This window comes from Chelonia mydas, chromosome 10 (assembly GCF_015237465.2).
Source record: "Chelonia mydas isolate rCheMyd1 chromosome 10, rCheMyd1.pri.v2, whole genome shotgun sequence".
NCBI classification, from domain to species: Eukaryota; Metazoa; Chordata; order Testudines; family Cheloniidae; genus Chelonia; species Chelonia mydas.
In genome coordinates, this window is record NC_051250.2 from 65,976,325 (window position 1) to 65,991,149 (window position 14,825).

At 38.4% G+C, this 14,825-nt stretch overlaps 1 protein-coding gene across 2 annotated transcripts in view; it reads right to left on the bottom strand.

The window, feature by feature from the left end:
• Positions 1–2,131: 2,131 nt before the first annotated feature.
• BNC1 (basonuclin 1) overlaps positions 2,132–14,825 on the bottom strand; it is a 100,587-nt gene continuing 87,893 nt past the window's right edge. The window contains exons 2-5 of one of the 2 annotated variants that reach the window (XM_007066830.4): positions 11,164–11,266; positions 10,772–11,007; positions 7,618–9,545; positions 2,132–5,045 (exon numbers count right to left, since the gene is read on the bottom strand). In XM_007066830.4, the coding sequence (XP_007066892.1) occupies positions 4,361–5,045; positions 7,618–9,545; positions 10,772–11,007; positions 11,164–11,266 (2,952 nt within the window). In that variant the 3' untranslated portion in view covers positions 2,132–4,360. The remainder of the gene's footprint in view (positions 5,046–7,617; positions 9,546–10,771; positions 11,008–11,163; positions 11,267–14,825) is intronic. The other variant, XM_037911232.2, reaches the window with a different exon arrangement.

A 14,825-nucleotide genomic window follows, 5' to 3' on the forward strand; every position in this document is an offset into this window, starting at 1 on the left:
TGTCTTGCTTTTCTCCACAGACTCCTTGATCCAGCCTCCCTTCCGCTCTCAAACTGTTGGCTTCTCTCTGATTTTCAGACCCAAACCCACATTTGATTGTTGCAAACAGTGCTTCCCTCTTTAGTAGATCAAATTACAACCCTGAATGTGTACGCCTCAAATGGGGGTAGGCTGCATTGAAACTAATTTTGCAGTTCAGGCCATTCCTCCTGGTGGGACAGGAGTTAACTGTGAACCAACCCAGATTTTGAAGGTCTCTTAGTACATTCACATGGCCCTGCTGATGCAATTTTAACTGTTTTTTTAGGCTCTTATATCAATGCAAGGAGGCTAATAGGCAGGGGCATGATGGGGGGAGGCAGAGAACCTAGCTCTTCCACTGCACTTATTTTCCTTCCAGCTCCCCTACTACCCCCAGGTCACCACTTCAGCTGGGACTAATCTCCCCATATACCTCTGCTATTTGGCAGGTAATCTGGGCATAGGTGCTGGAACTGGGGGTGCTGGGGGTGATGCCAAATCCCCTGTCTTGAAGTGGTTTCCATCATATATAGGGCTTACAGTTTGGTTCAATGGCTCTCAGCACCCCTCCCCCATACACATTGTTCCAGCACCCCTGAATCTGGGCCTCCTCCTTAGGAAAGTTCTCGGTATGCCCCTGCTTCAGGGCCTGCTTCTCCACTCCACACTACGCAACCAGTTTTACATCACTGTAACTGCATTGAAGACTCAGGAAAGATAAATCCACCATAGTGGCCTGAGGTTTGCTGCAGTTCTTGTCATAGTACATAAAGTAGTACGGCTGGGCTGAATCCTTGGGGTAACTTCAGTTGAACTACACCAGCCTACACCAGCAGGGGATCAGGCCCACTTACTCCAGAAAGGCCTTTTGCAGTATACTCCTGTGTATATTAGAGTGCACACTTTGTCACAACTACACCTACTAGACATCAGACACTATTTACCCCCCCCCCCAAAAAAAACAAAAAAAAACCACACAACAACCAACAACCCTGTCCTCTGAGCAGATAAGCTGTTCAAACTTAAAGCTTGGCTATACTGTAGTTTTCCTGAATGCTATCTCCTTGGGAATCCCAAAGTAGTGACAGGATCCAGTTTAAATAAAAAAATTAAAGGCAGCGCACAGTGGAAACAGATACAGAGGAAGCAATATTTGTTTTATTAGGGCTAGCATGTACAGGCCCATTTCAACTCCCATGTAAGGCCTTGATCCTGCAAATGTTTACAACACGCTTATCTTTTCCCATGAGCAGTCTCATTAAAATCAAGGGGACTACTTGTGCATACATTTAAGCATGTTTGTAAATATTTGCAGGATTGATTGAGCCCTAGTTCAATGGAATGATTTTCATTGACTGCAGGGTTACTCTTGGGTCAGACCCCAAAACAGCAATAACAATATATAACTTTTATGCATCTGTGTAACATGCCCCAAAAGTACCAGGGCTATCGCTCTGCCATGATGTTATTTCCCTGACTTCCATGCTGGATAGGGGATGCAGGCAGTTCTAAGCACCATATATTTCCAAAACTAAAGGAAGGCAGTCTTCTCAGCACAGGTCCAATGTGCCGCAGGTGGCACGTGACCAGGATTCATCACCGAAGTTGGTCTACGGGTTGGATCATTCGCTTCCCCCACTGGGTACTGACAGGGAGTGCAACATGAACGCTGATCCATGCCCCCAAGGCTAGCAGTGTGGAGACTAAGTGAGTTTAAGAATCTTAGGGGATCTTGCATCTTGTCAAAACTGTGAGAGTAAACAACAAAGTCTCAAGAAAGATAAAACTTTCCCAAGTATAAATATTTAAGGTAAGGCCAAAATATTTAACTCAATCAATATTCAATGCTGAGTGATTTACCTCTGTGTACTGTGTGCAACAATATTTAAATGAACTGCACATTACAGGGTGAAGAATCAATACATGATCTGGTAACAATTACCTCCTTATTTATAATAGCTCGTTAAAGTAATTATGCTTCCTTTTTGTGGCAGCAGTTACTACAACTGTCAAACCAAGGTTCTTTTAGTAGAGAGAATGTGCTTAAAGGATTATTTAAAAATAAAATGGCAGAATGATAATTTTCCAGTTATAGAAACCTCTTTGCTTTGAATCAAAGACATCATCATATGTTTTTATTAACACATACAAAATTTGTAGGGTATACAAATTGTGTTACCTTTTTGGAAACAGTGAAAAATGAAATAACTGGGCATTACAGTATTTGTTTACATCACACTTGGTTTCAAACAGACCCTTAATGATTAAGCCAGCACATATATATGTAAAAAGCACACCAAATTGTTGGTAACAAGTCATTTGTTTGTGCCACCAGAAGACCTTGTAGCATCCAAGATTATACCATTGGTTTTTAAGCTAAAATCCCCATTGATATTAATTCCTGCTTAAAAAGTGAGGACACAATCTGGTCCTAGCCTAACAACATTTTTAACCGCTTCAAGCCCAAATTGTTTTAGTGAGTGTTTCAATACCACAGAGACCTACTGTAGAAATAAAATAAAATTACTGTACACAACATATGAAACCCATTTCTAGTAAGCACAAAAATTTACAACACTGCAAATGTCATAGTTTTTTCTTGTGCACACACACACACCCAGATTTTCAAAAGAATTAATGAAATATTTAGTCCACTTTAGCTTCCTTTATACAATATAAAATGGTTACAATACTGTAGTATATTTTAGAATAAGTTAAACATCAAGACATATGGCAATAGCTTTGTACTAGTGTTCCTAAAACCTAAATCAGAAATTCAGTCTAATCTTGTTCAGTCACAAAGATGCATAAAGATGAAGATCCAGTTACACTGGAAACCCAGACTAGTCCTAGGAACCACAAATACTCTAAGCACTTTGGTATAATATGTACAAATTGTGCTGTCAATATCATGCTTGCCCACTACAACTCATGAACACTTGATTCAAAATGTAAAAGTTTACTAAACTTTTTTAAAAAGTGGTTTTATAAAGCCTGCTTTTTAGCATTTCTTTCTGCTATTGAAAAATGATTCAGTCAAGCACACTGTTGCACCACATATACACACACAGCATTGGTATGACATAACTACAAATTAAATATTATCGAAGTGGTTTTTTTTAAATACAATGCAAACCAGTCTTTTTTAAGTGCATAGAACATAATGCAGAATACTGTTAATTACAGTGACAAGTACAGGGATATTAAACATTTTTAACAGATCTCAAGCAAGGTTCTAATATCAAGAAAAGTGTGTGAATCAGAATAAATGCACTCTTTTTCTTATTGTTACACAGATCAGTGTGTTCTTCCCATGGATGAGGAAAATCAACAAATCATGAAGGACACCTACTGCAGATTTTTTTTAAACTGTTTCTTTTTCCATAGCTCCCACAGGTTTGAAAGTATACCTTTAAAATTATGAATAATTTGGGGGATTCCCCCCCCCAATATTCCACTTTTCGTGAAAGTAGAGGTAAAAAAATGCAATAAAAATATAGGATTTACTTTTCTCTACTTCCAGGATGTTTGCTGTGGTTCTGGAACCAACATGCTTAGCTTTCTTCTGCTGATACATGTCATGATCTCTCAGATTTAACGAAGAGACCCTCTTGCATGGAAAGAAATATTTCCTGTTTTAAATCTAGTTCTGGTCTATTCTCAAAGGCCAGAATCCTGCAATCTTTATCCAAGTAAAATTCCCATTGAAATCAAGGAGTAAGGACTGCAGAAATTGTAGAGAATTTGCATCTCATCCTACATTCTCCTAAATTTGTATTTTGGCTTTTGAAATGCAGTGAAAACTAAACTGAAAACACCATAATATATTTAATACTGCAAGTGAGCCTCTGACAAAGGCCTCAGGAATAAAATGACAGTCCCCAAAGCCCCAACCCAACCAAAGTACCCCCCCCCATCTTTATTGACAGCCTAGAATACTACTCCCATTTAACATGTAAACATAACAGGATCCAATGGGATGGAGGTTTCTCCTTTGAACTTCGTACTATAAGTGAATAATACTTTGCAAACTGTCAAAAAAACTTCAGTTAATGGTGCCACATTCATCCCAATGCCAGTACTGCTTTCTTTTCCTTAAAGAAGTTTCTATTATTTAACGTCAAACAAAATAATGGTTTAAAAATGATGGCACCACATTTTGCTCAGTGAAGCTGCGAAAGAGCATCCATATAAGTGAGAGCAGAATTTGACCCTGTATGTTAAATGGGCCCAGCATCAAATGAGGTTGGTTTTTTTGTTTTGTTTAAAAATCATTCTAACTCTTTCTTATCTGAAATGATTTACGCTTAGCAAAAAGTCAGTTGGGATTAGTATGTTGTTACTGGAGGCTATTTGGTGATCTGGTCAGACTTCTGTGCAGGTTGGGATTCTGACTATGCCTGTTTCGACTGCGAACAGATGAAAACATTGTGTTGCAACCTGGGACTTTACATTTGTGGAGCTGGCGGAGATGCACAGTTTTGTAATGGGCCCTGAAGGTTCCTTTATTACTGTAATTTTTTTGGCATATATGACAAGTTATTGGCAAACTGGAAGGTAAATTTGTAAAGCTTTGATTAGCCTTCTCAATTACAGTACAGTCTGGGTAGAGCTCTTCATTGGGTATTAGGCTCGGTCCTTCACAGCTTTCATCACTGTCATCCAAAGGCATGATGCATTCTTCGCTTCCTCCATCAGAATCCCAAGAGGAACGTGCACTGCTCTCAGACTTAATGCTGGAAGTAGTGCTTAAATCCAGAACAGCACCATCATTCACTGGATCATATCCAAAATTCTCAGAACAGGGTTCTCTGATTTTGCTCAGTGGAAAAACCAAGCTGCCTGTTCTGTTCATTCCTTTGAAGATTACAGAAGTCTGTCCAACATGTTGTTTTAAAGACACATCTTGACAAACCTCCTTAGCCATGTCTTTCAAGAGGTATGTTGCATTGAAATAGTTGTCCTTGAATTCCAGTGTATCTTTGGTCAGAAGCTTATGATGAAGATTTAAATTTGAACTATGTCTAGAAGAACAAAGAGAAGCTTAGCAAAAATGATTTTTTCATCAATACCTAACGTCAGTTGTTTGAAAACTATTAATAAAGAAATAGTAACCAATATTTGGTAGTCTGCGTGAACTGTGTATGTTTAATCAAGTGCCACTATAAGATTAAAGGAGAAAATTCAAACATCTGTACAGGTATTTGGCTTGCCTCGGATCTCACTTGTACCTGTGTGAATCAAGAATAACTCCATGGAAGTCATCAGCCCAGAGACTCTCCTGTGGTGTGGCTACTTCATGCTTCACTCACATACTAGACCTACTGCTGGCCGAGAGGGGTTAGTGTACAGACTAGATAACAGGTTTCAGAGTAACAGCCGTGTTAGTCTGTATTCGCAAAAAGAAAAGAAGTACTTGTGGCACCTTAGAGACTAACCAATTTATTTGAGCATAAGCTTTCGTGAGCTACAGCTCACTTCATCGGATGTATTCATCACAGTATGCAATCGATGAAGTGAGCTGTAGCTCATGAAAGCTTATGCTCAAATAAATTGGTTAGACTAGATAACCTCTTCTAGCAGGACTCAGATATCAAGGAGTGGATTGGGTGAGGTTAGATGAGCCAGACAGTGGACTTTGAACCTATCTCCCCCCAGGAGAAAGAATTGAAAGAGACTGGCCCCTGGACCTGCTCCATAGCCAGAAAATAGAGGGCTCAAGTCACTGAAGACTGCTGCCTGATACCATGAAACATGTGTCCTGCTGCAGCTGCACCCATCTGACCGGTGTGTCTCCCTGAAGAGCTCACTTCTGCTCTCAACAGAACGTTTTGCTATATCCACAATGCAATTTTCAAACAGGCATCACTTTGCTCAAGCTAAACCAATTTTCTTCACACATGGGCAGTTGTTGCTCATCTCTGATAGCTAACTTCCAGACCTCAGCCATTTTTGATATATAAAGAAAAGGGTTTTTTTTGTTTTTTTTTACTTCTACCCTTATCTAACTCCAAAAATGGCTGCAAGGGTGTCATACAGACTTTAACAAGAAAAAAAATTTCTTTCAACAGACAGTTTCATCCAAAAGGATGGATTATTCAGAACATTATCAGCACATGAAAACAGGGGGTTATCGCTGAAAACTTTCTGCCCTGTAACTATACCATTCCTGGTCTAGGCTAGAACAGCACTGCAGTTAATTCTTGTCCTATGTAGAGTTCAGGAACTTTCTTGTGGGATCATTTTGTTTCTCTTTTTAAACTAGGTGCTTGAGGGTAGCAGAATTAAAGTTAAAACAACACAGTGGTGTGGAAAGGCATTTGCAGTACAGGTGTACTAACTGCAGCATGGGGCTTCATTCACCCATCTGTTGTCACAGCTACACTGGAAGGGAATTCACTGCAGGGAAAAGAGAAGAAGCAGCCCTGTCACTGCCCTCCCTTGGGACTCTACCACTGGGGAGTAGATTTCATTTCTAATCAGGACATCACAGAAGCCCTGCCAGCAGCAGATTAATTCAGCGCATCTCCTGGGTGTAATGGCCACACCGCTCCCTGACTGTCTCTGCCCACTTCCTGTACTGCATCGACTGGCTTCAGGTCTCCCAGCAGAATATGTAGTCCTGGCATCTTGTGTCACTATGAGCTCCATCCAGGCAGACTTTCTACAACCAGGGCATGCAGTCTGAGTTACAGTGGTGTTACACAGTGGAATCAATGCAATGAGTCAAGTTCATAATCTTTAACAATGTTACCACCATTTCCCAATAAAATATACAAAATTGAGGGTTTCAACATAAAGTTGCACATATGGAGCATTTTCAATTCTTGTTTCTCTATTAACTTACGCATATCAGACCTGAAATCAGTGAAATCAATGGATTTACAGTGGCATAAAACAGAAGTACCAGCAGTAACTTGGGCCCATGGTATTTCATTATCTATGAAGTATTGTATGATCTTGTTATTAAAAGACAGTATCATGACACATACACACACAAGGGGTAGTTAATGCTGCATGTTCACCTTTAATGTTTGCATATGCTGATCTTGTACTGTGCAATATTAACTTTGCAGTAACTCAAGGGAAAAATCCTGTTGTCCTTATCTATTTTTCCTCTCCACTTGGTTTAAAATCCTTCAGTGGGACTTTACTTGCATAAAGCAAGGAAAGAATGAAAACGGAGTGAAGCTATTATGAGCTTGCCCCATAGTTTTTGCATTTTAAAAAAAACATTAAGATACACACAAGTACATATTAAACTCACGAACCCACATGTGCATATGCTGGAAAAGTGTTGAAGTCACACCTTATGCCTTTTCATTGATATTCTAAAGTATTCTTTCAACTATTGCAATCTTTATCAGTTATGAAATTTTCAAGGCTTTATTTAAAACCTTGTAGTCTAATGGAAAGAAAATGTTTCTTTCAATGGATTTTCATTTTATGAACATTCTGATAAGTTATCATACCTGTTTTAGGTGGATACACAGAAAATCTTTGCAGCTCCATATTCCTCAAACACTTATTTACATTTCAAATTAGGCCCCCATTGTGAATGTAAAATAAATATAATTTTGTTTGTAATTTTCTTACCTGTCTCGACTTCTACGAGAAGGGAAAGCAGCATTACAGCCCTCAACTGTGCAAATATGCATTTCTTTCAGATGTACATTTTTATAATGCATTTTTACACTGTAAGGGTTTTTAAAGGTCTTCTTACAGATGTCACAATGAAAGCGGCTTTCTGCCTTCTGAATCCCTAGTGCATGTTGACTGATATGATCCATATCTTTAGAGTCTTCTAAACAAGGAATGGCAGCACCCCTGTTTGACAAAGCACTGAAAAGGCCCCCAGTTAGCAAGTGGTGGTGCAATTCAGTGCAATCATTATTAGGAATCCGGTGCTTTGACTGCTCTTTAATATAAAGAGAGGATGTAGTCACTGGTTTTATAACATCACTGTGGTGTTGTTCTGGATCTTCATACATGATTTCACGAGAAGCTATTTTTAATGCTTGGTTGTCTTCTGGCATAACCTCTCTCTTAGAGTAATCTAATTCATTCTCAGAGGTTTCCTTGATGTATGTGTTATTTGGCTCAATGACAGAATCAAAATATTTTGGACCCTCTACCCCAGAGAGAGATTTCCATGAATTACCTGAAATGGGGTGCTTTTCCACCCTGTCGCTCATCTGCTTTTCAATCCTATGCTCACAGGTCTCCAGCTCTCCATCGCTTACCACCTGCAGAGGTGTATCATCTTCCGAGCTGGCAAGGTTGCTGTTTTCATTAGCTGTCTCAACAGCTTCTTTCTCTATTTTGATTGGCATGCTCGATTTACGAGATTTTTTCTTGGGTAGTGCATCAAATTGCAATCCGTTAGCAACCAGCTGCTCAGGTATTGATGAAGAAATGAGAGGTAGAGAAGGGAGTATGCCTGGGGTATTAGCAAGCTCAGCTGGCGTGACTGGACTGCGATAAAAAGGAAGAACTGGCTGAACAGTCTTTAAGTTTGGAAAGAGAACACCGTTTTGTCCAATACTGGGAAAACTGGATTGCACCTTTGAATCTGTGCAAGAGCTGACATAGTTGGTAATAGGTCTACTATCTGGGGTTAAAATGGTAAAGTCCGTCCTTTTAGTTTCTTCAGGTCCAGAGATAGTCAAACTGTTCCTCAGGTCTTTATCTCTGTTGTTTCTGTTCATTGGCATATGGAGTCTTGGGTTGGGGTTTGCGCTATGACGATTTCGACTTCGCAAAGAACTAAACACCATATTGCAGCCTTCAATTGTGCATTTGTGTTTGATCTTCAGATGAACAGCATTATAGTGGATCTTCAGAGTTCCTTTGTCATAAAATGTCTTTTCACAGGCTGTGCAGAAAACGCGCCCTTTTCTTGGCCCAATGCCATTTTTTTCAACAGATTTCATTTTATTTTCTGGAGATAACTGTGTCCTTTCAAGCTTTGTTACTGTATGATGTGAGCTAGAATCACTTAAAGGGGCATCGTCCTCTGTTTTAGTAGTGATATCTGGGCTGTTTATGCTCCTCTCATTTTCAACTTGAAATGAAGTAGAACTGGAAGTCAAGAAGCTGCTTTCAGAAAATGGTATCGGAACATCTTGTTTAGTTTCATTGCTGTGGTCTTGACCTTGTTCAAGCAAATGTCTTTCTGGTGGTGAACCTATCAAAGGTGGAGGCACTGGACTGAAAAACTGAAAAGGCAGCATGAAAGCCATATTATTTACAATGTTCTCAAAGTGATGAATGTTGGCAGGGCTCATTTTGTCCATGGAAGAAGAAAGACTAGAACTTCTCTGATTGCAACTTTCTATAAATGCCCTAATATCCAAATTAGTCGTTGTTGTAGGTATTATAATTGACTGACCTTCTTTCTCTTGAATTGCCATTAGCTCTACAATAGATTTAGTCTCTCCAAAGCGAAGAAACTGCTGCAAAGTAGCCAGTTCTTCTTCATTAGTCATTATGCTCCAGTGATCCAGCACCTTTCCTGAAGCATCCTAAAACAGAACATATTTAAAAGAGTGATACGTTCATTTAAACATATTTCAGAATCCCCTTTCTCAGAAATCCTTCTCCAGCAAGTCTGTAAAATTACTCTACTTACAAACAGTTTGATGGCAATTTTGTGATATTGTCTTTTGAGTTTCAACACGGTGGTGATCTTATTTCTTTCTGAACTAATAGTAATATTGTCTAACAAGCTATTTTGTAAATTTTTTTCACAAAAATTAAGACACGTATAATCTGAACAGTTAGCAACATGTAAGTACAAAGAGCAGAGATGGAGCAATCAGACCAATATTTAGCTCCACATTTAAGTCAAGTATTCTTTCACTGCAAGTTTAATAATCTTCCAAGTAACTAAGATCAGAGAACAAATGAACCTGTATTGATCTATCGCCTGTGTTCACAGAGCATAGCTGTAATTACACTAGAGTGTTGGGAGTTCTTTCAAACTCTAGCTATGCCTAACTTTTCCCAATAACTACAATAAATATTTTATCACAGAACATGTATTTGATGGCCTACTGAGATTTTTCACAGTGCATGTAAGAGTTTCTAAGATGATGAACGTAACATCATAAATTTTTTATCTGATAGAGGTTCAAGGTAATTGATTCCATATTTTTAATCCTAACACTAAAAAGCAAGATTATCAAGACCATTAAATATTGATTTGTGTCATAATATAAGATCATAATGCTACTTTACATAAAAGGTAATTTCCAGCTAGTAGCATCTGTGTAAGCACAGAGGGCCAGATTCATCTTTAGTGTTGCTCCACTGAAGTCAGTGGAGTTACCCTGGAGATGAATATAGGCCATGATGTTTAAATGTTGACAGGTTAACTTGTAAATGTATTATCCCACCATACAAAAATAAAATAAAATTGTTAAACAAGACTTTGGGTCAATTCCTGAGGCCTTTACTTAGACAGACTGCTATTGACTTCTTTCCCCTTAGGCTGGTCAATGTCAGTAGATACTTATCTGAGTAAAAACTAAATAAAAACTGAGTCAGGCCCACATAATTTGTACAAGTGTATAGCTGACTTTAAGTCATCTCATGCGATCAACTTTTTAAGCAGAATTCTTCACTGAATTCAGTTAAAAATAGATGGCTCAATGTGATCCATGGATACCAAGATTCAGCTGAAAGACATTTTAAATTATTACTTTGGTCAACTATTTTTTCGGTATTGACTAGGCTTTCACTACAATACCTGTAGCACATATCCACGTATATAATCCTGCAGTGTCCAATCCAGTGCATGGAGAATCTGTATCACCTCTTCTTGCTTCAGGACACTGAAGAGACGATCTAGCAGGATTTTAAGGCGGACAGGAATGGCTTGGGTTCCATACAGCATGAGGCTACTGATATCGAAGACCACATTGGATTGTACTATCTCTACCTGGCTTGTTGGATACAGATTGGGGATCCTTAATTTGCTTAGGGCTGAAAATAAAATTAAAACAAAGTAGAAAAGACATGAATGGCAAGAGTTATACACAACTGAGTGTGATGTATATTAAAAAATCCAAGAGCTGAGATACTGTGTTGAGGAGGGCCATACAAGAACCTAGATAGATAGATTTACAAAAGCAATATTACCATGCACTACCCATCCATGTCGGCACTGGTCACATTGTCGCTGGCTTATTTTTCCAGGTTTGAAACACAGACAACTACAGTTCACCAGAGTGCATCGGATAGCCTGGAAATTAACAAAACAGGTTTATTGGTAACAAGCAACATCTGGAGCATGCACACTAAATTTATATATTCATACAGACTTTTTAATGAAGTATAAAAATACATATGGATAACGCATATAGATCACATATGAATACACATATAGATTTAGCCAGGTGGACAGCCCAGTTACCACCTGAGCTGTGAAAGTCAACAGGGCTGCTGCTATGAACTGCCATTACAAGTCACCCTCTAGAGCAGCAGAATATTATGGGCAGCAAAATATTCAACAACACTTTTGTGGGTGGTTTGGGGCTGGTTGGTGAGCAGCAGTAGAACTGCTAGTGCTGTCCCTAGATGTGTGTCAAATAAATAACTTAAATAACCATTAAAATAAATTGCTGTTATCTGTTAGAAAATTATGCTATGCTTACATGCAGCTTTAAATCCATTTTCCAGCAGAGTTTAAAAAGAGAAATGAGCACAGAGAGATAAAAGTTCCATTCCCTGATCATTTAGGGCAAATGAAACATTTAGTTTAGACCATTTAAAATATTTTTGATTGTTTTATATAATTAAAGGAAATTTTAAAATGAAAATTTATTTCAAACCAAATTGAAATATTTTATTTTTAAAATGTCAAAACAAAACATTGGGGTTTTTTGGATTTTTTTTTTTATTTTAACCACAACAATTCAGTGAAACTAAAGTGAATTCAAGAACAGTTTCAGTGTCACGGTAATTGCATCTTTTGAAAAAAAAAAAAAAAAGTTTCAGCTAAAACTTTTCACCCAGTTCTAGGTGAGAGGTAACGACATTTAGTGCAATCAGTGCATCGTATAAACAACATATTTGCTCAACAGAGCATCGTTAAGATCCAGGGCTAAAAGTTATCCCTGGCAGGGATTATTTAGCAGTGTCCACATGGTGGATGTACTCTCCCAGCGGCAAAAGAAGTCCGTCGCCCCATTCTCAGTAGCAACACTGTAGTTCAGAATAAGTACTACAAATCCTCATTAATGGAATGGCTGCATTTTGTTTATTCCATGTATTCAATACATCGGGTAGGCATGCTTAATATTAGGTAATATAAGAGAAATTCTTGAGGGGTTATAGATGAAACACAAGGTACTGATAGATTAGCAACCTGTTGCATGGTTTAATGGGTGTACCACTTTGCTTTCACTGGGGTCATCTATAATACAAATCCAAATTAGTATTCAGATGCTCATATGCAACAGGCCAATGTAGCTGTGTTTCCTGGAATACATACTTCCCTCCTTACAGACCCATCTTGTGCAGGAAGTGGACAGACAACTTTGAGGTCCTGGTTAAATCTCCACAGGGATTGCTACAGAGTACAGCATTTGTACAATCAAGTATTTCTTATCTTTGTTATTCTCAGTACAGCACTTAGTGTCCTGAATATACCTTTTACATAAATGAAATATTTATTAAGGAGGAGTTAATGTGAAGGAATTCATGCATCAGAAAGCGCATTGGCATATAACACACTTCATAGTGACTGGATCTAATCTAAAACAGGTCTGGATTACTCTATTTTTAAAGCACCTTGTACAGTAAACACAGGGTATACATATTAAAACAAAAAATGTTAATATGAAATAATGAAGAAGGAAAACAGTCATCCCAATGATGTGCACCAAAACAGGACATTAAGAGCTGCAGCAAGAGACACAGGAAACAGGACGAGATTTAAGAAATTTCTGCAGCTCTTTTAAAGTATGTTCTGATTTTGCGGGGGGTGGAGGGGTGGGGTGGCTTCTTTAACACCAAATCATAAAACAAACAGCCTTTTCCCTCCAAACCAGAAAAATGGAGATGTTACTTACAAAGAGTTATGGAAATCTCTTGTTCCCTGTCTCTCACTCCAATTCTAGCCCTCCTGTATGTATGTAATGCTATCAGGCTGCATTTCCTGTTGCAGTTCTCATAAAAGGTATCCCCAGGGATTCTACAGCTGTCCAATTCATATTAATGGAGATTTTGAAACATTTTCAGAGTTTCATAGTTGAAAATGCTTCTTTTAGAATGGATTTTTCTGTACCCCTCTAAAGCAGTGGTAAAAATTCAAAGCAGTTTTCCTTCAACATACTGAACTTTAAATAAGTTTGGCATGCAGTAGCTGAACTTTCTGAACATTTCTCCTTTCCTCTTCCGCTCTTCAGGAGACCCACACCTAAGAAAATATACGAACTGAAAAGCAACCACTTTCATGGGGCCTTCTGTTTCACACACGATCTCCACCTCAAGCCCCAATCCTGTAAAGACATGTAAGTAAAGCTACTCATGTACAAAACTCTTTGCAGGACTGGGGCCTTGGATGTACCTCATCACGGAGGAGCTATTCGGGGCCACTCTCCCAACCTGCATGGTTTCAACAGCCAGGAGCTACTCCCAACCAGCTTTGCTATTATCTGCCATTCAACAGGTCTCAGGGACTGTTCCAGTTTCTTCAAACTTTAGGCAAAGTTGGAATTTGCTGTATTTATTAATAAATGGTCATAAATGGCCATCAGACTGAGAAGATGGAGAGACCAAATACCTCAATATGTCACACATGAGGGGCTCTTTGCCATGAGCATTTCTTCAGCCATTGAGCCTCACTGAGGGCAGGGGAGAACCCTACCTTAGAAGTTCATGTCCATGGCACTCCAGCATACAGTGCCTTTTGTCGCTAGATTTAGAATTTTAAATCTCAGCTGCTTGAGTATTTACAGTATTTATCCTGAAATATGATGAATATTAGTGTGCACACAAATGACTAGGTTCTAGAGACTACAAGCTGAGATTCATTCTCATTTGAAGGAACAAGTGGCAACATGGCCATTCAGCCAACGGAATCATTTTTTGCTTAATCCCTTAAAAAAGCCATCGCAAAATGCTAAATTCTTGAGAAAAGTTTTGAGAGCCCTATAAAGTCATAAAATACACATGAGGCACCGTGAATTGCTTCACTTTAGTGCAGGATATATTGTAGCTTGGATGCTGAAATCTTTTAATAGAACAGTAAAAAGCCATAAATTTCTTTTATAAGGCTAAAAAAAGCATTTTGTGCTAGGCAGATGATTCAGTTACATCACAAGATGTCAAACTATAAAGCGTAGTTCAATTCTTCTACCTCCTTGTGCCATAATATACTATAACTTGCATAGATTGCACCTTCTTCCATAAGGCTATTCTGTTAGTCCCATAAACTAGATCAGAATTTCACAAATGTCTCTTTAACAGCCCCTCCAAGCAATGTTAAAAAGAGGAACTTTCTTTCGCTGTGAGGAATAATAGAAAGATGTACAATAAAAATTGCTGTCATTATAGTAAGTTAATTGAGGTTATTTCACAAGCTTTCACATTCTTTTTTCCTCCATTGCATTCTGTATGCTACTGACCTCTAAACCTGTTTTTAATTCTTTTTGTATGTAGTTAACTAAGATAGTTAAAGTGCATTTACTTTTGCACTTCAGAGGTTTGTATACACCTTTCCTGTATTATGCATGTATCTGTTTCGCTTGACCTCTTATCTTTATTGTGTATATATGATATGTAAAGTTTCTTCGATT